Genomic DNA, 26370 nt, shown 5'->3' on the forward strand with positions numbered 1-26370 from the left:
TAGGGACCTGGGGCGGGCCATGGTGGCTCAGCAGGTAAGAATGCTTGCCTGCCAAGCCCGAGGACCTGGGTTCGATTCCTGGTGCCTGCCCATGTAAAAGAAAAAAAAAAAATTAGGGACCTGGATTCCAAATATAATAGAGACCAAATTTTCAAGGAGCAGATGGAATAGAATAACGAGAGCGGTTTATAGGAATGTACCCCAGGTATTTCTATATGAATGAAAGCTGCAGGCAGTTATGTCTATGGTAAATAGACAAGCAATCTGCAGGGTGCATCTCACCTTATCATGCATAGTCCAACCAACATATTTTAAATAACTGTCATTAAGAAAGGCATCACTATACATTTTCATCCAAATACCAATCTCTTCTATGCATATAGCTCGGATTTCAGCTATTGCATCACTGAAAGAAGGAAAGAAAAATTATACATATTAGTACCACTGTAGCACAGAACTCATGGTTTATTCAAATGATACCAAATACTTATTCATACCTACTATGAGTATTCTACTGTCTTAAGTATTACTGGAGTATGACCCTTGAATGCCTATGATTATTCCCCCCTCCTTTCTCCCCTATGGTCTGATAGTCTACTTGGCCAGATATAATTATTATCATGTAAATATTTAAAATTTAATAAAAGTACAAGCCAAATTTCATTCCCACCTTTTAAACCATAGCATATCCCAGCCTTTGTTCACACCTGCTGGCACTGTATGTTCAGAAGACAACAGGCACACTAATAATGGCTAGAGCATAACTGTCAAGGCAAGAATTAGTTACACATAATACTGAAGCCATGCTCATCTAGGATTTGAATATCAGATTAAATTATTTAAAATTCACCCTGAAGGTACCAGTGAATCATTACAGGCTTTTGAGGAGAGGAATGACACAATAAAAGGATGTTTTAGGAAAAGTGCAATATTCTCTAGGCTGGAGTGATAAGGGAATGGACTAAGGTAATGATGACAACAGAAATGAAATAAGAATGGACAAAGGAAACATTCCAAAGGAAGCATTAACCTACTTTGATAACTGCTAAGCAGAGAAAATGACAGAAGTTACATAAAAACATCACCAACGTTTAAAAAAATAGACTATAGTGAAAATGGTGGCAAAATTACCTCTTTCTTCTGCTTGTTCCAAATAGCAAAAGAAAAACTCCCTCTTTAACCTATCCAAAATTTCCCAGATATTAGAATGGAAAAGAAAAGAGTCAGGAGTCTTCATGCACAGTGCCTACTAACACACTCCACTCAAAAGGGAATGAAGAATTCTGTACCCTGACTTCTAATAATAGGAGTAGCTTCCATGTGAGGGGCAGCTAGTTACTTCATATTTCAGATAGGAAGTAAGTTCAAAGCAGTTAAATAACTTGCACCGAATGTCTCACTCAAAGGCAGATATTAGATTGAAACTCAGATCTTACTCTAAAGCTCTTTCCATTGGTTTAAACCGTCTAAATCACTAAATAACCCAAGTTTAAAAATACAGTAAAAATTAGATAATGCTACTTATGAAAAAATCTGTTCTGACTTACCGGTATCTATGTACAAACACTCCTTTAAATATTGCATTCATCATATTTTCTATTTCATCTTGATTTTCCTGAAGCTGAAAAGAAGAATATAGCAGTTCTTTTCAATGGTAAAGGAAGATAACCAAAAGAACATTTAGTCATTGTTATCAGCACAAAGGCAAATTTTCTCCAGTGTTTTGGTGATTATATCTAATTTTAATTCTACTGCACAACAGTAACCACGAGAGAGAGAGAGAGAGAGAGAGACAGAGAAAATTAACAGCTATTATGTATCATGTAGCTAAAGTCCTTTGATACCTGAAATACTTGGCACGGCTTTAAATGATTAGCTGGTAGATTAATTTTTTTAATGCTCCCAAATATACAGTGTACACCAGTACTCTAAAGAAATTTGTTAAATGGTTTATTATTACTATATGCATCATTTATCATATAGTATATATATTCAAATAAAAAAAGCATAACAATGTTTCATCTTGATCTTTTTCAGTCTGAAAAGGTAGAGTAATATTAACTAACACTTTCTCAAAGAACAAAAGGGATTAGAGTAGAATAACTAGGTAAAGTTTGTTCCTCTTAAATTCTTTTGAGGGAAACAAGACTGACCTGAAATAATCAAGTAAACATTTCAAAACTTGGGTGACCTATCTACTCGTGTGGGTGTGTGCATATATATTCAATTCAGATCTGAGGATTAACAGAAAATTATCTCTTTAACAATCTGAGAATTTGCTTTTAAATTATATTCTCTACACTTGTACAATATATCATTTTCATTTCAGAAATATAACCTTGCATTTCCAAATAAGACTAACATGACAAAGCAATGCATTTGTTACTCTCAACATCTTTGAAAACTTTACCCCAATCCAGAAGTACCACTATTTTATATTTGTACAAGAATTTTAATTTCAAAGTCCTGTCATCCATATCCATTCATCCTATATTTACAATCTTACATTTATGTTCAAGAGATTAGGCCAAACTTTCAAGGACTAAGACTTGCTTTATAATAAATCATCTATCTGCACTAAGGGGTAAAAGTGCCATATCAATTCTCCATTTCAAATTATATAAAAAAATGAGGAATTTAGGCATGGGGAAAAATATAGGCATGGGTTTTCTGACTTTTATTATAGACCATTTTAAAGTCACTGACTATTTCAGAGGTATACAGTTTAAAATTACAGCTACCATCCCTCCCCAAAATTTTGAGATCGAGTAAGTAATTTATGGATTACAGTGGCAAATATTTTAACTCAACTGCCTTTCTAATTTTTTTAAATATCTGATCTTGCCTAACAGAAATAAAATAAACATCACCATTATCAGACAGCAAAGTACTCTATCACCAGTGAAGGAAGAATTTCAATTTCAAGCACAACATTAAAAGATTTTAGTTACTATTATTTAGAATAAAGTTGAAAAAGTTTTCTCCTCAAAGTTAAATTTAGCTGTCAGTCATTAATGTTAACCAAGTGCCTTTCACTATACAAAAAAACACTAATTTAGACACCATGAACAGCTTATACTTTATTTTTCAAAGTGATTTCACATAAGCAGAACTTTATCCCAACAAGGTGAGGGAAGCAGTTAACAGTGATATTTTCACAGTAGAAATGACTAATAATAAGACTTAGAGAACTTGTTAATTGGCCTGGGGGTGCACAGCTCAGACTACAGAGCTATATTAAGGGTCTCCTTGTTAATGCCCAGTCCTCTTTCTACTAGTTCACACAGGTAGAATATATACATATAAGGTGTTGCTGGCAGGGATATTCAACAAAATTTTAAGTTAGATGACTGAAAAATTCAAATTATTTTCCTTAATTTTTTTTTTAAATGTTATCTGATGAACTAGTAAAGTTATATCATTATTAATGGTAACCAAGTTCCATTTGGTCATATTGATAACCAAAATATTTATGATATAAGTTTACCTCTTTCCGTTTTTGTAGCAGGAGTTCTAGCCTCTCATTGGCTCGTTTTCCAATCATTTTGTTCCGTTCTGCCTCATATTGTCTTTGTGTATTATCCATATTAATGCTAAGATTTAGTGCCACATTCACCAAAGCTGTCATCAACTTCATAGCTATTTTTAAAGGGATAAAATATTGATTAAATTAGCCTAACAAATGTAAAGATTTACAATTTAAGACCAAATTAAGAAAAGTTAAAAACTTCAAGATGGGTTGTTCTGCTTTTAACAGAAGAGAAAAATACAGCTGCTTCAAATGATAACAATAACAATGGCTAATGTGTATTGAATACTTACTATATATACTACCTAAATTAAGTAATTTTCATGGATTATCTTTTAATCCAGACAACAGCCCTCAAAGGGAGGTATTATCCCCCATTTTATTCATGAGGAAACTGAAGCTCAGGGTGCTTAAGAAATATGACTCAGATTACAGTTGATATAATTAGTTAAACTAGGATTCAAAACCAAGTAATCTGACTCCAGATTTCATGGAAATTCCACTATGCTATAATAGGTCCCCCTAAGATGATCTGTTTTAGAGTCTGATTCATCTTTTAAGTAAATTCATTCATATAGCATTTGGCTATCTCAGTAACCGAAGGGAGTTTTACTGTCCTATATCAAATTATATTCTATAAAAATGTTACTTTTATCAATACTTGCTTTCCTTTGATATTATATCATTATATATCATCACAAAGACAGTAATTAAATTGTGAAAAACAGATCTGAAAAGTAAAAGTACAAGGTTACAATGTCACTTAATAAGACGCTTTCATAAAACTTACAGAAAACTTTAGCAACCTTCTGTTACTAAACTCTGGTACCCAAGAGAAAACTCCTACTGCCTGTATATTTTTTTTGGCGGGGGGGGCAGGCTCCAGGAATCGAACCCAGGTCTCTGGCATGGCAGGCGAGAATTCTGGCACTGAGCCACCACTGCACCACCCCACTGCCTGTGAACTTTTAAAGACCTGATCATTTTATGCTTCCTTTAGCTAACTTCAGACTACCTCAAACCTAGTACACTGAACAACAGAGCAAAATGAAACTACATCTTAATTTGTAGCTACTGCCTCATTCAGAGATTGTCCAGTTTTCTGCTCTGAATTATTTCATACCCTAAGTAAAGAAGTCGATCATTCTGATCTAAAATGACTTCTCATGTCATTGTACTCATTTTCATTTGCTTTGCCATCAAATTCTTAACACTGAATACTACCTTAAATTCATAAAGTGAGACCACATTCATGTTTTGTGACTTCAAATCTAAAAACAGAAGCAAAACTTATAAAGCAGATTGCATTTTGTTTTTAAAGTTGGAGGACTAAGTAGAAGTACATCTTTAATCAAAGCTTTAATTCTTTGGGAAATTATTCTAAAAAGATATCCTCAGATTAGAGGATATAAAATTTTTGAAGTTAGGAATCAAAGTATTGCATCTTTAAGGTTTAGAATACTATAATAAACAATTAAAACCTAGTTGATTTAATCGAAATTGAAAAAAATTCAATGATAGTATATAAAGAAATTTTACCTTTAGCACAAATGAGGAACCAAAAAATTTTATTAAAACCAATTCAAAAAATTACTGTTCAAGAATTTAAAATGAGGTTTAAAAATGTAACTCATTTCACTAAAATTTAAAGATAAAAGAATATGACCCAGCCTGAAGTTATATAGAAACATAAGAAAAAAACAACTTTTGGCAGGATGACAAAAAGATGAGACATCATCTAAGAGGGGCCATGGTATCTGGAGGGGCTATGCATACCAGAGACAAAATATAGGATCCTTACTCAGGACTACGTATCCAAAAAGTAAAAGCCTCAACCCTCACTGTCTCCCGAAGTTTACTGTCAATACCCCCCCCCCCCATAACACATCTTTGAAGTACCCAAAACATAAATATCCACCTCTATCCCTTTGTTCTGGCATAATAATCAAGAGGGTTACCAACAGGAAATTACCATATACTAGCTAAAGTACACCTTCACAGAATCCAAACTAAAAATAGCATCCCAATGCCAGTAATTCACGGAGAGGGGCCCTATTATGGTCACTTTATAAGCAAAACTAATTAATCTGTATCACTAAACACAAGATATTTCTAAATACTGACCTGCCAGGGTGCTTGTATGTCGAAATGCTCGGACTTGTGAGTCAGACAATCCTGTAAGAAGTGAAATGACTGTATCCATCATGTACTCATCATATATGATACTATATTGACACTGCCGTACTAATACGCCAATGAATTCACAAAAACTGGATTTAAACTTCTTCCATTGTGGACCAGCCATGGTAAGTGGATAATCTCCACTATCCTAAAACAAAAAATTTTAAAAAAGCAATTTCATTTAAAATGCAGGAAATAAACTTTTTACCTGTTTTTTTAAATAACCTAGGCAGAAGGATGAAGACTCCTTTATCTCACCTTTCTTGTCCAATAAATCCTCAAAATAGGCAGAATAATATGCAAGGGTAGAGTTACCTCTGAATCTTCTACGCTTTAATTTAAGAGCAGAATGGACATCCTGAATTCACTTTACCCAGTGAAAGTGTTTATCAATTACTAAGATTAAAAATAACCCCAGCCCTATCAAAGGTAACCATTATTCTGGATAGCACGGATTGGATTATGCTTATTAAATTTCTTTGAAACAAAAGCAAAGCAAAATAAACCCAAATTGTTTTTAAAGTGGATTAAAAATGATGAAATCACACAGAATGATGCATGATACATACATCAACAAAAGATTACAAAGTATATTTTCATTATCTTTAGGACATCAAATAGACAACAGATCTCAACAATCAAATAATTTCAAAAAGAAATGGAAATGTAGCTAGTATAGGATTGAAAGACTGGTACTCAAAAGTTTTTCTGTGTACAAACATGGGACATTCTCAAAGAAATTAAATTGAAATTCTTCATATATTAATAAAAACAAACAAGCCCTTAAAAAATAAAAGCAGAGACCAATGTTATATAGAATCTTTAAAAGTAAGGGTCTCTGACATTTTATCAGTATAGTTTTAACAATTAACTTTTGCCATTAGAGCAACAGTTTTTTTTTTTAAAGGTTAAGTCATGCTTGTGAAGTAGTACTAAGGTTCTATCCATATGCATTTTTATTACTGATATTTAGTTCAAAAAAATAATGTACCATATAGAAGGACTATCAGGGACACCAGGACATAGTGGATAGTATTATTTGCCTAACTGAAAAAAAAAAAACTCACATATCTCTGAAGGTCAGATATCAATCAGTATTAAGAATGAGAACAATTACTCTAAATCCTCCATCTAATTACAACTACAAACAGGAGCTTTTTCAAGAATTAAAATCTTACAACTGAAAAAGCTACCACAACAAAACTTGTTATTTCTAATTCCTAGCACTGAATGGCTACATATAACTTAATGGGCAACTTCTTTTCACTAGATTATGGTGTTACATCTCCTCAGTTTAAAGATACACACAGATTGATGAGTCATAAATAAAATCTCTAAATGGGTAGGGGTCACTCTGCATTATCTTTTAAAACTTGCATTCAAGGGCTTTTGTAATATGAATAGCAGAATTAAAACCAATATGCATAATAACTTCTAAAAGAGAACTGGCATATCTCAATATCTTACTATGCTATGTTTCATATGTAAACTATTTCTCATCTGAGAATAAGGTTCCAATACACCATGAAAATGTTTTCTTACAAATTTTCTGATTGGCTCATTTTACTGAATATACTGAAATGTATCATTTTCATAGCAACTTGATTTGATAACATTTTAAAATTTTATTTCATGATTCCTATTTCAAATAGCTTTTGCCTTTCAGTAAAAAGGTTCTCACTAAAACATTTAACATTAAAAGGTTAAAAAATACCATTTTCATAATGACCACTCAACTTCCTAAGAACTAACTAATAGCACTTAGTGATGATCACCCAAGCATTTTTTCTTATTCAAAGTTATTAGTTTACAGAAAAATCAAGAAAACATAGAGTCCCCTATAACACAAACCTCCCACCCCCAAGCAGAACACCTTGGATTAGTGCGGTAGATTTGCTACAATTGATGAAAAATATTATTATATCCTTTTAACTATAGTCCTTGGCTAATATTACTGTTTTTGTTATACAGTCCTACAGAGTTTTCTTTTTAAATTTATATTTTAGTAATGTACATACAACCTAAAATTTCCCCTTTAACTACATTCAGTATATAATTCAATGCTGTTCATCACATCCACAATGTTGACCATCCATTACCAAAACTTTTCCATCACCCCACATAACAACTCTGTATAACTGAAGCATTAACTACCCATCCCCTACCTCCACCACAGCCCCTGGTGACCTATATTCTACATTTTGACTCCATGAACTTGCTTATTCTAATTATTTCATACTGACCATACAATATTTGTCTTTTTGCATCTGGGTTATTTCACTCAACATGGTATCTTCAAGTTCATCCATGTTGTCACATGTATCAGACCTTCATTCCTTTTTACAGCTGAGTAATATTCCATCGTATGTATGTACCACAATTTGCTTATCCATTCATCAGTTGATGGACATGGATTGCTTCCATCTTTTGGCAATTTTGAATTGTGCAGCAATGAACACTGGTGTGCATATATTTGTTCAAGTTCATGCTTTCAATTCTTTTGCATATATATACCTAGAGGTAGGACTGCCAGGTCATAAGGGAATTCTCTACTTGACTTTCTAAGGAACTGACAAACTGTCTTCCACAGTGGCTGCACCACTTTACATTCCCACCAGTGAACAGTATTCCTATTTCTCCACATACTCTCTAATTCTTGTGGGTGTGAAATGGTATCTTGTGGTTTTGATTTGCATTTTCCTAGAGATTAATGATGATGGCCATCTTTTTAGGTGGTTTTTTGGCCATTTTTATATCTTTGGAGAAATGTCAATTTGAGTCTTTTGCCCATTTTTTAATTGGGTTGTTTGCTGTTTTCTTGTTGAGTTGTAGGATTTCTGTATATAGTCTGAATATTAAACCCTTAGCAGATACGTGGTTTCCACATATTTTCTCTCATTCTGTAGAGGATGTTGTTTTACTTTCATGTTAAAGCCCTTAAATGCACAAAAATTTTAAATTCTGATGATGTCCCATTAATCTATTTTGTTGTTGTTGTTGCTTGTGCTTTGGGTGTAAAGACCACTGCCTAACATAAGGTCCTGAAGATGCTTCCCTATGTTTTCTTCCAGGAGTTTTATAGCACTTGTCCTTATATTTAAGTCTTCTCTTTCTTCTTGAATCAGTTAGGTAATTTGTGTGTTTCTAGAAATTTGTCCATTTCATCTAGGTTATCTAATTTGGATATACAGTTGTTCATAGTATCCTCTTACAGTACTTTTTATTTCTGTGGGGTAGGTGGTGATCCCCCTTTCATTTGTGAGTTTAGTTATTCGTGTTTGATCTCTTTTTCTTTGATAGTCTAGCTCAAGATTTTATTGGTTTTTTTCAAAGAACCAATTCTTGGTTTTGCTGATTCTATTATTTTTATCCTGTATTCCATTTATATCTGCCCTAATCTTTATTATTTCCTTCCTTCTGCTCACTTTGGGTTTAGTTTGTTTTCCTTTTTCTAGATCCTCCAGCTGTGTGGTTAGGTCTCAAGTTAGGTCTCTGATTTAAGATCTTTCTTCATTTTTAATGTAAGGAGTCAGAGCTATAAATTTCCCTTTCAGCACTGCCTTTTCTGTATCCAATAAAGCTTTAATATGTTGTGTTTTCATAATCACTCTCCTCAAGATATTTTCTACTTTTCCATGTGATTTCTCCTTTGGCCCACTGGTTGTTTAAAAGTGCATTACTTAATTTGCACATATTTGTGAATTCTTCAGTTCTCCCTTTGTTATTGATTTCTAGCTTCATTCCATTTTGGCCACAGAAGATTAGATATATTGTATGATTTCAGTATTTTTGAATTTATTGAGACTTGATTTGTGACCTAACATACGTCCTACCCTAAAGAATGATGATGAACACTAGAGAACAAAGTGTATTCTGCTGCTATTGAGTAAAATGATCTATATATCTCTTGTTAAGTCCAGTTGGTTTACGGTTTCATTCAAATCTTCTATTTCCTTATTGATCTTCTGTCTACATGATCTACATATAAGTGTTTTTAACAATTCCAGTTTTTAGAATGATAATTGAAAGTTCCTTATAAAAACAAGCAAGGAAAAATGACCCAAACCACAAATGATACAATATTTTCTACTTGAATATTTATGGTGAAAAGTTTTCAGAGTAAAACTAATAGCACTGGAATCCAGCTGTTAATGAAACAAACTATCTGTGAATGAAGGAGCTTATATTTCAATAAACCTGAATTTGTCTTTATTGGTAATAATACTTCAAAGAATCACTGGGATAAAGGATCAACTCAATCTAAGCCACTTTTTTCTTTTTATTGTTCATATTATTCATAGTTAAAAGATAAAGAGTTAAGCAATTTTCAAAAATTACTGAATTCAATCCTCATAACAGCCCTATGAAGTAAGTATTAACCCCATTTTACAAATGATGAAACTGATGTTTAGACAGCAAGATTGCATACCCATTGTTTGATAGACCCAAGATTAAATCTGATTCCAAAGCTATCTTCCCAATATTAATACTTAGACTCTAATACTATATCAACAGTAAATCAAGATCAATATATATAAAATTATCAAAACATTTAGGGTAATAGGTTACCTCATCAAATTCTTCAGTCATTTTTCGAATTATTTCAGAGTTCTGCATATGTCTAAACATTTCCGCTGTGACAACTCCTGAAATTTGCAAGTGTCAGAAGTTAATAAATGGCATAATGAAAAGAATAAAGAGAACTTCTAAGTAAGTCTCTAAAACTAAGAAGTCACAGTCACACAATAAACACGACTTCTTCATTTGATCTTAGCTGTGGTACTCTCGCCTATAAATAAAGTACAAACACTGATGCCACTCTCAACACATAGAAGAAAAAGCCCACACTTCTGACAAGCATCTTTCTTACTAAAATCAGCCATAGCCATTTCTACCTGACTTACTTTACTCATCCCTCTAACACATGTTCTGCCTTAGCCCATTTAATATAAACCATACGTCATCAAGGGTGAGGCGGCATTCAGGGTAATGTTTAAAACACTGAAGATGAACTCCTGAAGACTGGGAAATGAGTAATAGGTAGAGTTTACTTTAGTCAGACTTTTAAAATTAAAAAAGATCACGTAAATATTTATTAAGCACCACTGTGTGTAAGCCAACTACATCCTTATATTCTTCAAAGGAGGGCAAGTAAGTATAAATAATAAATTGTAGTTCCCATCCCTCAGAGAGGCTATAATCTAGTTGAAAGTTAAAATAAAGAATAACAACAACAAAAAAGAATAAAAACAACTATTTTTAAAAAGAACAAAAACTAATAAACTGTTAACAGCAGTTAAAATAAATTTCCTGATGTTTTATACTGACAAGAAATAATATGGCTCAGGAGAAGGAAAAAAAAATGATCACCATAAATTAGGGAATCAAGAACAGTTTCAGAGAGAAGGAATCTGATAAGGACATTTAGAATTTTAAAGCAGGATGCTGAATGTTCGGGGAAGGGTGCACATTACAAAAAGAAGTAAAAATAAACCAGGTAGAGAGTAAAGATCAGAAAAGGAATTTTTAGGAAAAAATAATGAGTAAGAAACAATGCAGAAAGAAGATGTACATGAATTTCTATTGATGGGATGTCTGATTTATTTTTTTAAAAGGAAGGAAATATAAAAACTGGATTTTTAAAACCATAACTTCAATTGCTGGATTCTTTGTTTGCTTGCCAGTTTTATCATTGAGAGTATCGTAAATACAGTAACATCTAAAAGAAAAATCTCTTGGTACAGGAGGATGAGACTTATTTTAAAAATTGGATATAATTTATGTTCATTTTATCTTATCACAGGAGTATTTTGTATATACATGGATTTGTGAGTATGTACACATAAAAACAAAAAACTTTTAAAACATCAGTTAAATATCATGCTCTTTTTTCCAAACCCGAACATGAAGAAAACAGACACTACAGATCCTTTTCCATGGCCATGAAAGTTCAAATTCTCCACTAGCATAACAAGGCCTGATACAGTAGAATGTGAAACTAACATTCATCAGGCCTACTATGTGCCCACCTCCTCAAGTTCCCATATATTTAGCACTGGTAATAATCCTATAAGGCAGATACTAGTATCCCTGCTGTACAGATGACAAAACTAAGGCTAAGAGAGGTTAAATAATTTGTCCAAAATTACAAATCTACATCATACTGTATTCCCTAGGTAAGAACGATTTCTAGTACTGTACTAGAGGAGCCCTTACCACAATCTTAAAGAATCAAATAATTGTTTGGAAGAAAGCACCATTTCTATGGCTGAAGAAATACATTCTCAAAAACGTTTTTGGGAGTTTGGTTTTTTGTTTGTTTTTTATTCTAGAGTCACTGATAGCTCTTCAAAGCCTTCCCATGCTTTATATCCATGTGTGGAATATTTAGCAATGCTAGAAAAGGACAAGTAACTTAATCCCAGAATCACTTTCTATGAAATAATATTTACATTTAAGTGAATATCAAAACAAACATGCATACATTTTTGACAACTCCCCATTTCTAAAGCCCCTCCCCAATCTCACAGTCCGTTTTAACAGCCAGAAACCCAAACATAAGCAGAAAAGGGACTCTAAGCAGAAAGAAAGTAATTGTCACAAACTCTATGCACTCCTGAGGCAGATGTGAAGCCATCATTAGGATATTAAGCCAGAGTCCAGCCTTAAAAATATGGAGGACATGAAGCAAGAGTGCTAAAAACTGATAAACTGACTAGGAAGGAAAGAAGGAAACAAAAGGCTGCATAATCACTAACCACAGATCAGCCTGAGGCCATTCAGTATTGAGCCAAAAAGCCCTCTACACTACAGAAAGCATCAATGCAGTTCAGTAAGATAACTGATGGCCCTAATGAAAAGCATGTGTCCACAGGAAAAGGTTAAAGTATGTTGCGTATACTTAAAGAAGTTTCTAATTATGATATAAGTCTATCAAGTTTCATGTGTGCTTTGAATGTATTTAATGACTTAAACTTTAATTATATGGTAAATTCTCCTTCATGCAGATTACTTTAATTCAAAATATTATATTAGTGCTTAAATACAGCTGATGAGTTTTTACCACCTGCAATATTTAGAAATCTTGATAACCTGGTTTGTGACAAGGTATATCCAAATGTTGAATTAGCAAGCTCCTTATTCTAAAGATAATGGTGCCAGAAAAGGAATGAATCTGATAAAGGGAAAATGCTCTGAACCATGGCCTTGTTTTAAAACTATGATTCACAAGTCTAATTAATAAACTAAAACCAACCAAACTATACTGTAAAGCTGAAGTTAAAAATTGTAAGTCTGAAGTTAAAAATTAGAATTTCAACTGATAAAATTATTTCTGGCAGCTGTTCAGCTGTTCTGCAATCAACTTTCCATTTTCAAAGAATGTAAAGAAAAAGGACTAAGCCCTTGATTAAATAACACAAATAGTTACTTGTACCCACTCTGCTCCATAAAGATGGACATAAGCAAAAAACAATTCAAATATATCTCAGTTTTTAAAAGAAGCAATCTAGTTCAGAACTTTAAGAATACATATTTTCATGAGTACACTTCCTCTGAGCAGAATCAATACCACTTTCAAATGCTCAGTGGCAGCTACCTTTACTAAGTCAAGATTTAGTCAATCTAAGCAGTTCTCTACTCTTAGGACAATTTCAAAAGTTCCTCCAAAGTTGACCAAATTAGGCTTCACATACATAACATTTAATATGTATGATGCACAGAATACTGTCAAAAATTTCAAACAGAATTTATCAATGCACACCACGTTGCTCATTTCCTAATTCTAATTACAGTATTTTTAAAGGAGTACTGCTGAAGTAAAAGAGGTAGACCTAAGTAAATCTGCTTCTTGAGATTCTTTAATCAAGCTTGTTTAAATCAGTCAAATTCTTTAGCATCTCAACTTTTTAGTCGTATTTTGAAGCAAACTTCCCTCTTGACTTCTAATGCCCATGTTTTGAGTGCCATTTTCATAAAATATGTGAAATCCCTATAAATTTATTTCCCTTGGACATCTTGAGAACTTAAAGGATGGGTCAAGTATTAGGCAGACATGGGACAGATCAGAACCATCCCATGATCTTGACTCACTCGTTTACTCATCTAGATCAGGCTGTATGGCTCCTCAAGTTACATAATTTGATGCCCCTACCAAATGCCTGCTTTAAATATTTTTGTTCTATAGAAGACATTTCAATATTTCATACTTTCCCCACTCCTACTTCAAAATCTTTTAAAATAAAGTATAATAACTTTAAAGCAGCCACCACTGCCCATCCCAGAGTTTCTTAACCTTTTCAAACTTGCAATTTCACCAAAACCTTACTTATTATATTATTCATGGCACTTTATAATTCTCTGCGATTTGAACCTGTATCTCTTCATTATCTTCCACCTCTCTTTTTAATCCATTTCTTTGTTCCTAAAACCAGATGCTGAAAGTGGGAAATATAGCTAGTAAAAGTATTACATACTAGTAACAAATTGCCTAGTTTTTCAATAACTTTCACATATGAATACATCTCAACAGACTTTCTGTCTTCCTTTGTTCTTTGCTCATTTTTCCTTACACATTTTGTATGGTGTAGTGCAATTATTTTCCACATAAAGTGTTAACATCTCTTTAAGTGGAACAGAGCAAAAGAGATTATTTGAGGACATGCTACTTTTATAACAAATATATCTTACCTTTACAGCCTGAACACTGAATAAAAAAGTTGATGAGGTCAAGAAGTGCTATATCTCGGTCATGCTTGTATGATTCTATCCAATCATCTACCACAGACTACAGAAGAGGGAAGAAGAAGAAAATTATTAGTTTTTCTATTGTTCTAAAAATAAGTCTGATGAAAGATATGAGTCTACATTATGTGGTATCACATTACTTCACATTAAAATATACATTACTGGGCGGGCCATGGTGTCTCGGCAGGCAAGGACGCTTGCCTGCCATGCCAGAGGACCCGGGTTCGATTCCCGGTGCCTGCCCATGTTAAAAAATATATATATATACATTACTTGTATAAAGAAAAACTAAAGTTAAAGAATAAAAAAAAATCGAATTCAAGAAAAGAAATGCCTTCAAATCATAAAATGGAAATTAATCTTCCTATTTATTTTGCAGTAAAAGGTATCTGAAAAGCAACTGAGCCCCAACTCTATAAGGAATTAAAAATTTGCTAAAGACATTTAACAAATCCAAGAAAATGTACCCACATGTCTTTAATTTTATTTTTTAAAAGCTTATTGTTAAATATAACATATACAAAAAAATAAAGCAATGATTTTCAAAGTACACTTCAACAAGTAGATACAGAACAGATCTCAGAGTTTCTTATGGTTTACCATTCCACTATTTCAGATTTTTCCTTCTAGCTGCCCCCAAACACTGGAGGCTAGAAGAAAAATTTTTTTCTTTTTTATAAGAAATAACATACACACACACACACACACATATATAAAAGCAAAAAATTTCAAAGTACATCACAACAATTAGTTGTAGAACAGATTTCAGAGTTTGGTGTGGGTTACAAGTCCACCATTTTAGGTTTTTACTTGTAGCTGCTCTAAGGTACTGGAGACTAAAAGAAATACCAATATAATGATTCAGGAATCATAATCATTTGTTAAATCCTACTTTCTCTGCTTAATTCCACCATCACCTTTGATCTTTCTCCCATTCTTTAGGGGTACTTGGGGCTATGCTCATTCTAACTTTTTCATGTTGGGAGGGCCTACTGACAATACGGGATAGGGGATGAAATTAGATGATGCTCTGGAAAGGCTGGCCCCTCTGCATTTCAGAACTTACAGGGTCCAGGGACACATCTGGAGGTTGTAGGTTTCTGGAAAGGTATCTTAGTGCATGGAACATTTATAGAATCTTATACATTGCCCTAGGTATTCTTTAGGATTGGCAGGATTGGTTTTGGTTGGGTTTTGGCAATTTATGATAGGTAGCAATGTCTAACTGAAGCTTGCATAAGAGTGACCTCCAGAGTAGCCTCTCAAATCTATTTGAACCATATTTCTTCTTGAATAACCTTTTGTAATTAGTAATATCTAAGTATCCACACCGCACAGAATCAAGAAAAAAATTTTAAAATAAGAAGTAAACACCTGGGTCAATTAGAAAATGCAGAACACATTTACAGAATTTTAGTTAACAATGAATACTAATAGTCTCATATTAATAAGAATTGAAAACTTAAAAGTCCATTGAAAGTAGGGCCATCTACAAACGAAATCAGAAGGAAAGATAGACAACAAAGACTGAGATGGTATAATTTAAGAATGCCTAGAGTGTATGACAGAGACTAAATGTGCAAATTTAAGAATGTTTCTGCATGAGGAAGAACAAAGGAATGTCAATAATGCAGGGTGTTGAAAACAGATGGTAATTAATATTTTAAAACTTTAGCAGATATGTGACACAAGCAAAAAGGATGCTTATTTGGTACTAGTGCATTTCCTAATATAACTTATGTGGACAGCTTAATCGAACACCATAGTACTTGGAACCTTACGTAGGGTTTGTCCAGAGTGATCCCCAGATAAATCCTAGAGTGATTTGAACAGTGAATAGGGAAGTATTTGCAGAATCCCCTAGGGGGAATGGTGAGAAAGAGGGAAAATTCAACTTCCCCAAGTGGAGAATTCTTGATATTCTCACAGGCAGGGGGGACAGCTAAAGCAACAAACTGAGCCCCCAATCTTGGGGTTTGTTCATATGAAACTTAACCCTACAAAGGATCAGCTAAGTCTACTTAAAATTAGGCCTAAGAGTCACTCCCAACAGAACCTCTGCTGTTGGTCAGATGTGGCCTCTATCTCTTGGCCGACACGGCAAACAATCTCACTGCCCTCCACTTCTCTATGTGGGACATGACTTCCAGGGGTGTGGACCGTCCTAGCAACGTGGGACAGAAATCCTAGAATGAGCTGGAACTCAGCATCAAGGGATTGAGAAAATCTTCTCGACCAAAAGGGGGAAGAGCAAAGTGAGAAAAAATAAAGTGTCAGTGGCTGAGAGATTCCAGAGTCAAGAGGTTATCCTGGAGGTTATTCTTATGCATTAAATAGATATAACCTCTTCAGTTAAGGTGTAATGGAGAGACTGGAGGGAACTGCCTGAAAATGTGGAGCTGTGCTCCAGTGCCCATGTTTCTTGAAGATAATTGTATGATGATATGGCTGTCGCAGTGTGACTGTGTGGTTGTGAGAGCCTTGTGTCTGATGCTCCTTTTGTCTACCTTATCGACAGACAAGTAAAACATATGGATTAAAAATAAATAAATAATGGGGGAAAAAAAGAAAGTAGGGCCGTTTATGGATCTTTAGACTAAATATTGTTAAAGCAGCAATACATCCCAAACTCATCTATAGATTCAACATAATCACTATTAAAATTCCACCTTGCTTCTTTGCAGAAAGTGAAAAGCTAACCATAAAATTCTTATGGCAACACAAGGGACACAAAATAGCCAAAACAATTTTGAAAAAAACTGTATGGAAGACTTACACTTCATGATTTCAAAATTTACTATGACACTACAGTAATTAAAAAAAAAGTGTAGTACTGGCAATAAGGATATATATACACCAATGGAATAAAATCACAAGTCCTGAAATAAACCTTTAAATTTACAATAAATTGATTTCTATTAATTTACCATTAATTGGGAAAAAGTACTTGTTACAGTAGACTTTGAAATTCATTGCTTTTTTGTATATGTTATATTTCACAATAAAAATGTTTAAAGAAAAAAAGACAAACAATAACAAGTATTGTGAGGATGTGGAGAAATTGCAACCTTTTTCATATACTGCTGGTGGAAATGTAAAATGGTGCAATCACTTTTAGAAAAGTTGTGCAGTTCCTCAAAAGTTTAAATACAGAATTACCATATGAGCCAGCAATTCCACTCAAGAGAATTAAAAAGAGACATCCACAAAACCTTGTACAAAAACATCCATAGCAGTATCATTCACAATAGTCAATAGTCAAAAAGTAGAAACAAGTGAAAAATCCACCAAGAGATGAATGGTAAACAAAATGTGAGATACATATGATAGCATATTATTTGACAATAAAAAGGAATGATGTTGTAATGCATGTTACAACATGGATGATACTTGAAACTGTTATGCTAAGTCAAAGAAACCAGTCATTAAAAACCACATATTCTTTGATTCCATTTACATGAAACGCCCAGAATAGGCAAATTTCGAGGCAGAAGGTAGATCAGTGATTGCCTAGGCCTGGGATGGTGGGAAGACAGTGAGTAACTACTAATGGCTACAAGATTTTTTTCTGGGGTGCTAAAAATGTTCTAAAATCAATTATAGAATGGCTGCACAATTCTGTGAATATACTGAAAGCCAACAATTCTGTGAATATACTGAAAGCCACTGAATTTTACATTTTAAAAGGGTGAATTTCATGGGATGTGAATTATATCTCAATACAGTTTTATTTTAAAAACAGAAAATAGGACATAACTAAAAAAATAAAAGCACTACCTTAATCCTTGGGGGCAGAAAAGGCAACCACAAAACTGATTTAAAAACTGTAAATAAAGCAAATCAATAAAACTACAATGACGAATAGCTGATATGAATGATTAAAAGTCAGGAGAGGAAAATGTTTCTACGTTACACACCAATACTGAACCTAGGTCCTAGTCCAAACTAAATGAAATATAATATACTAACTTAATGTACAAGGAAGATCATATAATTACACAATAAAGAAATAAAAAAGGAAATAATAACTATGAATACACATGCTCAAAAAGACTGTAAATGTTCTGGAATTTTCCTTAATTTCTACATTTCACTTCTCTGCTATATTTTATAACAGCTTGTACATATTAACCAACTAAATATTCAAAAGAAATGTGTTTTAAGATTTTTCCCAAATATGATATAGGCAATACATATCAAGGCTCTATCATGAGACTGTGATGGTTTTAAAACCTGGTCCCAAATTCCTTGACATTCCTTATCCCATTAAGAAGTGGGGTCTATGTTACCTTCCCTAGAACAGAGTGTACTGGAAATGATATGTGGCTTTCAAGATTAGGTTATAAAAGGCCATGCAGCTTCTAAATGGGTATCTAGGAGTGCTACTGATCTGGACACTCCCTCCAAACCCAGCTGCCATTACTGTAAGAAGCCCAAGCCACATGACGCTGAGCCCAGCCTTCAAGTCACTCCAGACTAGGCACAAAACATGAATGAAGAAGCCGCTAGATGATGATGGCCTCTAAATGTATCACCTCTGGCCTTGTCCCAACTAAAGCCTCAGCCATTCCAGAGCAGAGAGAGACAAGACATACCTACTTAGTTCTGTCCTAATTCGAGACCCACAGTATCAGTAAGCAAAACAAAGTGGTTGTTGTTTTACACTTCTAAATCTGGGGTAGGTTGTTGTGCATAAACAGATAACTGGAAACGGTGCTAATCTCTCATCAATGAAAATACAAAAATCTTTCAGTTTTACAAAGAGATGGCATCACATGAAAAAGTCACTAATGAAGATCAAGTAGAATTTATAAGAAGGCAAGACTGCTATAATAATAAAAACTTAAAAAAACCATTACATTAAAATTTTAATCATCTAATAGTATGCTGAGAGTTTATTCAATAAAATTCAACATCTATTATCTCATAAAACTAGGGGGCATATGCGAAGTTTTTCCTTTAATGTTAAGAAGTATTTTCAAACCAACAGCCAGTACTATACATATTCACCCTCACAATTAGTGAGCTAGTTAAATCCTAGAGATACAAAAAATAAATAATATATAGTCCCCAATCAAGGAATTAACAATTTAGAAGCAAAATGGGACATTTATACATAACTAATTACAATACAATATGCTATGTGCTGTAATGGAAAAGATAACGGCAAGAAACTCATCTGAAGAGAGAAGGAGACAGTGTCTTGAGAATGGTTCACTGAAGAGGAGTGATATTTGAGTTAATCAGTCCTATTTGATAAGGAAGAGAAGACTATTCCAACCAAAGCAGAGAAAAGAAAGACATGGGGGAAGAGTACATACTGTGACTGGAGAAAAGCAAGTATGCTATAATAAAATCTGGGCCAGAACTTTTGGATAACAAAAAACACTTGGAAGTTACTAAGCAGGGAGACTTTCTTGATTAAATTTTGATTATAGAGAGGCAACACAAGGGAGAGTACACATAACGAATGGAAAGAAAGAAAATTCACAGAAAATTAGAGATATTGGAGACATTCCTCTTATCAGAGGAAACATTTAGAAACAGAAAATCGACATTATAGAGGTGCAGAACTTAATATATTACAAACCAAAAGAAACACAAAGATAAGAAAAATGTTCATTCTTTATTTAAACATTGAAAAACCAATACTAATTAAAAAAAAAGCTAAATCTTCACCATAACCTATTAAAAAAATCATGAGCCAAAAAGTTGAACAAAAACCCTACAGACTAGACAAAAATAAAATAGCCTAATTAGTTATTGATATAAGTTGAGATTTTTGATGTTAACAAAAATGAAAAAGATATTTAAAAAGATTAATGCATTTAACTATTTAGAACAAAATATTATAAAGGAAAAGCCTAATATAAAAGTGAAAAGGGAAGTAATAAAATGCTATATAATGTAACTGAGATAATTGATCCCTTTGATAAAATTAGCCCAAAAGGAGAACCGCAGAGAGGGAGGTAATTTTTTTAAATTAGGGAATGACTAAATAAACCACAGCACAATGACAAAATAAAATATTATATAGCTATCAAAAATGTCAAACGTATATAGAATGATCACAAAATTTTAAACATGAAATAAAATCCACACTCTAACCATGACTATATAAAATAAAATCTTCATATATTAATATATGAAGGTAAATTAGAATATGAATGAATTTGATAACAGATTTAAAAAACAGATAAAAACTTAAGTTTTTTTGCTCTGCAAAACTAGTGAAAGCTCAAACTAACAATTATTTTAACATTTTACATTAAAATTGAACCTTATTAGCTCCAACCATGATATTTTAAAGTTTATTTTAAAACCTCATGTTTTTAGATAACTGTTTATGAATAAAATTTGAGTTTCAGCTATTTACTAATTACAAAAAAGCCTAAATGGAAGTTCTCAGTAAACTACTCATGTGCATCTTTAATTAATTCTATGAAGAAAAAAAGTATTCTCTATAGATTTTTTATTTTTCTCTCTATAGGTTTTATAAGTTAAATTACAATTTTATTAAATGTTATACTTTTGAGTATAATGTTTATTCAATTTAAAAAACTATGGATTTAACTAACCTACTCTGTAAAGCTTAAATGCTACTGTCATAAAATTATTCAGAAGAAATATAATTAGGACATGACATGGATATGCTTCCTACCTTTTATTCTTCTGCTAAGAAACAAACACAACCAATAACATTTTTAATAGATAACAGTAACCAAATAATTCAACCCATTAAAGTAGATAGTGATTATACTGGGTCACTCAACTAAGAATTGTATAAGAGCACAGGACTTCATATTTTCATAGCAGCTATATAAATACAGGGGAAATGAAAATCTAATAGGGTTCATATCAGCTGAATTTTTTTTTGAAGCCATCAGCAGAATTTTTGACCAAATAGTTTATTATTATATAAGAATAAAAAAGTGCAGCAGAAAATGACTAAAGAAACAGCTTAAAGTCTTAGGACTGAAGACAGATTCCTAATTTTCTAACTAGTTATTTTTCTAATAAGCATTGTTAGAAATAAATTTTAAAGATGTAATTAGAGAAATGAGGGATATATTTTATATAACTCACTAAAATTTAAAAAGAACAAATAAACCAGGAAGGACATAATATTTACCTGCATAGCACTCTTGCCCATTTTAACAACTTCAAACAACATCATGTTTTCCACTCCATTCTGTTGGTGATGACCATTCATTCGGTTTGGACCAGAAGGAGGTTTTCCTCCTCCATTTCCACCTTTGCCCTTTTCTCCTGGGCCCTTTTTGCCTTTTTTACAAGTCTGCATGCAAAAATACAAGTTAATTAAGTTATATCACTATCCCTGAGAATTCAAAACAAAGCAACAGCAGAAGCAGTTTATAGTACATTACTATAACATGCTTAAACTGGACCTAAAGAATAGTACCAGTCCTATATATTGTAACAAAATGATATGGTTGTGACATAGCCACTTTATAGCATCACTCGTTTCATTTATTCTACCACACGCCTCACATGACAGTGTAGATGTCATATAATAGCACAGCCTCTGGAGAAAGACTGCCCAGGTCCAAATTTCTGCTCCTATTAGCTAAGTGATCTCAGATAAATTACCACACTGTGTTTCAGAGGGATTTTCTAATTTCTAAAGGGAGGGAAAAACTGTGCCTGCTTCATAGGGTTGTTGTGATAAGGAAAATACAAAGTATTTAGTGACAAACCCAGCACTTAATAAAAGTCTGAAAAAATATTTGCTATTATCATCACTGTAAAATGAGAAAATATGTATTAAAAAGAACCACAATAGCTGTTACTTGAATGTAAATCTGCCAGAACGCTCAACTGTAACATCTTATATGAAATCCAGACCTGTGTCAAAGCAGTCGAAAAATCAACAAAGTCTGAAAACTATTGCAGATAAAACCCGCAAGGTAGACTCTGAAAAATCTCTGGAAAAGAGTAAATCAGGGTAGCTCCCCCCAAGCTGTATAGTCACCTTTGCTGCTTTAGGAGCAGACTGGAGGGAAGAGCAAGAATAACAAAACTAGTATCAAATAACTCACACTTTTTCAACACATTAAGTAGATTTGGATTGTTTGTCTTATAATTTCTTGAAGTGCTTTGAACAAGGCATTCTGTATTGTATGAATAAATGAGCATAATAATCTCATTCTTGTCCTGGGTCCTCTGGCCAACACTTCTTTACCATGAAATTTCGATTAATGTGTACCATGGAAATAAAGCCATTAGGTAAGACAATACTGAGGATGAAAGCTTCATAAACTAGTGAAAAGTTGCTACACGCCTCAGTTATAAAATACCTCCCACATATAGTATATACATACAATGGAATATTACGCAGCTGTAAGACAGAATAAAGTCATTAAGCATGTAACAACGGGGATGGACCTTGAGGATATTATGTTGAGTGAGATTGGCCAGAAACAAAAGGACAAATACTGTACGGTCTCACTAATCTGAACATTAGCGAATGAACTTGGAGAATTTCAGTTAAGAACAGAGGTTGACAGGATAGGGTAGATACTGAGTAATTGGAGCTGAAAGGATACAGATTGTGCAACAGGATTGATTGTAAAAATTCAGAAATGGATAGCACGATACTACCTGACTGTAACACAATAATGTAAGTACACTGAATGAAGCTGAATGTGAGAATGATAGAGGGAGGAGGGCTGGGGGCACATATGAAACCGGAAGGAAAGACAGACGATAAAGACTGAGATGGTATAATCTAGGAATGCCCACGGTGTATAACAATAGTGACTAGATGTACAAATTTTAAAATGTTTTAACATGAGGAAGAACAAAGGAATGTCAATGCTGCAGGGTGCTGGAAAAATAGATGGTAATTCATATTTTAAAACTTTAACTTATATGTGAGACTAAAGCAAAAACTGTTTATTTGGTACAGAATTTATATTTTGACTAGTGCATTTCCTAATATAACTTATATGACAGGGTAATTGAACACCATAAGTACACAGAACCTCGAATAGGGCATGAGATTTTGTAGGTTTGTCCAGTGTGATGCCCCGATAAATCTCAGAATGATATGAACACTAAATAAAATTGTATTTGCAAAGACCCCTTGCGGGAATGGCAAGAAAGGGGAAAAATTCATTTTCCACATTTGGAGAACTCCTGATATTCTCACAAGCAGTGGGGACAACCAAATCAATAGGCCAAGCCCTCAATCTTGGGGTTTGTTCATATGAAACTTATCCCTACAAAGGACAGGCTAAGGCTACTTAAAATTAGGCCTAAGAGTCACTCCCAGAGAACCTCTTTTGTTGCTCAGATGTGGCCTATCTCTCTCTCAGGCAATACAGCAAGCAAACTCACTGCCCTCCCCCTCTCTATGTGGGACATGACTCCTATGGGTATAAATCTCCCTGACAATGTGGGACAGCAATCCTAGATGAGCTGGGACTCAGCATCAAGGGATTGAGAAAACCTTCTCAACCAAAAAGGGGAGGAGAGAAATGAGACAAATTAAAGTGTCAGTGGCTGAGAGATTTCAAACAGGGTCAAGAAGTTATCCTGGAGGTTATTCTTACGCATTATATAGACATCGCCTTTTTAATTTAAGGTATATTAGAGAGGCTAGAGGGAGGTGCCTGAAACTGTAGAGCTGTGTTCCAGTAGCCATGTTTCTTGAAGATGAATGTATAATGATACAGCTCAAAATGTGACTGTGTGATTGTGAAAACCATATGCCTGATGCTCCTTTTATCTACAGTATAGACAGATGAGTAAAAAATATGGATTAAAAATAAATAATAGGGGGAACAAATGTTAATTTAGAAGACTGAAATACTAGTGATCAATGAAAGGGAGTGGTAGGGGGTATAGGAAAAAAATGGGAACAAAAGTTAAACTATATTGGGTAGGGTGGTACAATGGTGGCTCAGTGGCAGAATTCTTGCCTGCCATGCCAGAGACCCAGGTTCAATTCCTGCTGCCTGCCCATTAATACATACATATACATATATATATATATAGTAGATGGAAATACTAGTGGTCAATGAGAGGGAGGGTTAAGGGGTATGGCATGTATGAGTTTTTTCTTTTTATGGAGTGATGCAAATGTTCTAAAAAATGACCACAGTGATGAATACACAACTATGTGACGATTCTATGAGCCACTGATTATAAATCATATATGGCATCTTTGTACATTAAGACTGTTTGCGTTTGTATGTTTTGATTTGTCAATAAAAATTAAAAATATATACAAGAGGAAAAAAAGTACCTTCCACAAGGTTTATTGGGGTGAGGGAGTAGGGGGAAAGGTAGGTGAGAGAGCAAGAGAATGTGCTCCCGCCTAGGAAGCCAGTGAAAGGGAAAAGAAAATGGCTCCCTTCCCACAGCTTTTATATCTAGTTAAACTTAAAGGAGCTATTCCCTAACTCAAAGTCTTCATCTCTAAAATGCTGGGGAATTAAATTCAAATCTTTTACAGAAAAAGTCTGCCAACCCCTTGATTAGATAATTTTAAAGTCTGTTTTAGAGCTACACATTTCTATGACCTAGACTAGGTTTCAGCAAACTTCCTGTAAAGGACAAATATTTTTGACTTGGTGAGACACATACCATTTTGTCACATATTCTTTATTTAATTACTTGTCCAACCCCTTAAAAAAATGTAAAACTCATTCTTAACTCATGGACAGTACAAAAATAAGCCGTAGTGTGCCGGCCCGTTGATCTACTGCCAGCTAGGTCAACAAACTTACTTCCATTAACAGCCTGTGTGTTTCTGTACTTTATTCCACAAAAGTCCCCTCTTTCTATTTCAAGAGTCCAAAACTACCCTGCTCTTAACCACTAGTTCACACTGCTTTCCTACCAGTGAAATATATCACTTGCTAATTTATATTGTGTTAATGAAATTCAGTCTTCGTGAACCTGTCACTACGTCCTAATTGTAGAAGAAAAGGTTTTAGTTCCCAATTAAAGGAAATTCAGAGACAAAGGTGAAAGAAAAGTTCAACCACAAAGAGTACACTAGAAAAGTATAAAATTTTCATGCTAATTAACACGCAACTATGTATTTGCCATTTATCATATGCTTCCATATTCCCCGTCTGTATGAAAAATTAATCAGCACAATTAAAATGGCCCAATGGATATTCTGTGCTATAGAAAACAACATGCACGGAGTGATAATACAATGAAGTTACAAGTAAACATGATAGCCTTAGTACAGTCTCGTAGTGGCAAAAAAATAAAAATGTCTTAAAAAGAATTCAGGTGTTCATATGAAACTTAACCCCACAAAGGATAGGTCAAGCCTACTTAAAATTAGGCCTAAAAGTTAACCCCAAGAGACCCTCTTTTGTTGCTCAGATGTGGACTCTCTCTCCCCTCAACTAAACAAGCAAACTCACCGCCCTCCCCCTGTCTAAGTGGGACATGACTCCCAGGGGTGTGGACCTTCCTGGCAACGTGGGATAGAAATCCTAGAAGAACTGGGACTCAGCATCAAGGGATTAAGAAAACCTTCTCAACCAAAAGGGGGAAGAGCGAAATGAGACAAAATAAAGTGTTAATGGCTGAGAGATTCGAAACAGAGTCGAGAGGTTATTCTGGAGATTATTCTTACGCATTAAATAGATATCACTTTGTTGGTCATGATGTAATAGAGAGGCTGGAAGGAACTGCCTGAAAATGTAAAGCTGTATTCCAGTAGCCATGTTTCTTGAAGATGACTGTATAATGATATAGTTTTCACAATGTGACTGTGTGATTGTGAAAACCTTGTGTCTGATGCTCCTTTTATCTACCTTATCAACAGACGAGTAAGACATATGGAATAAAAATAAATAATAGGGGGAACAAATGTTAAAATAAACTTAGTAGATTGAAATGCTAGTGACCAGTGAAAGGGAGGGGTA

At 33.8% G+C, this 26370-nt stretch overlaps 1 protein-coding gene across 10 annotated transcripts in view; it reads right to left on the bottom strand.

The window, feature by feature from the left end:
• STAG2 (STAG2 cohesin complex component) overlaps positions 1–26370 on the bottom strand; it is a 194999-nt gene that overhangs the window by 55477 nt on the left and 113152 nt on the right. For all 10 annotated transcript variants that reach the window (XM_077145994.1, XM_077145997.1, XM_077146000.1 and 7 more), the window contains 7 exons: positions 21588–21752; positions 14399–14495; positions 10280–10356; positions 5654–5858; positions 3488–3639; positions 1548–1621; positions 283–406 (listed from right to left, as the gene is read on the bottom strand). In XM_077145994.1, coding sequence (XP_077002109.1) covers positions 283–406; positions 1548–1621; positions 3488–3639; positions 5654–5858; positions 10280–10356; positions 14399–14495; positions 21588–21752 — 894 coding nt within the window. The remainder of the gene's footprint in view (positions 1–282; positions 407–1547; positions 1622–3487; positions 3640–5653; positions 5859–10279; positions 10357–14398; positions 14496–21587; positions 21753–26370) is intronic.

Source organism: Tamandua tetradactyla, chromosome X, assembly GCF_023851605.1.
Source record: "Tamandua tetradactyla isolate mTamTet1 chromosome X, mTamTet1.pri, whole genome shotgun sequence".
Lineage (NCBI taxonomy): Eukaryota > Metazoa > Chordata > Mammalia > Pilosa > Myrmecophagidae > Tamandua > Tamandua tetradactyla.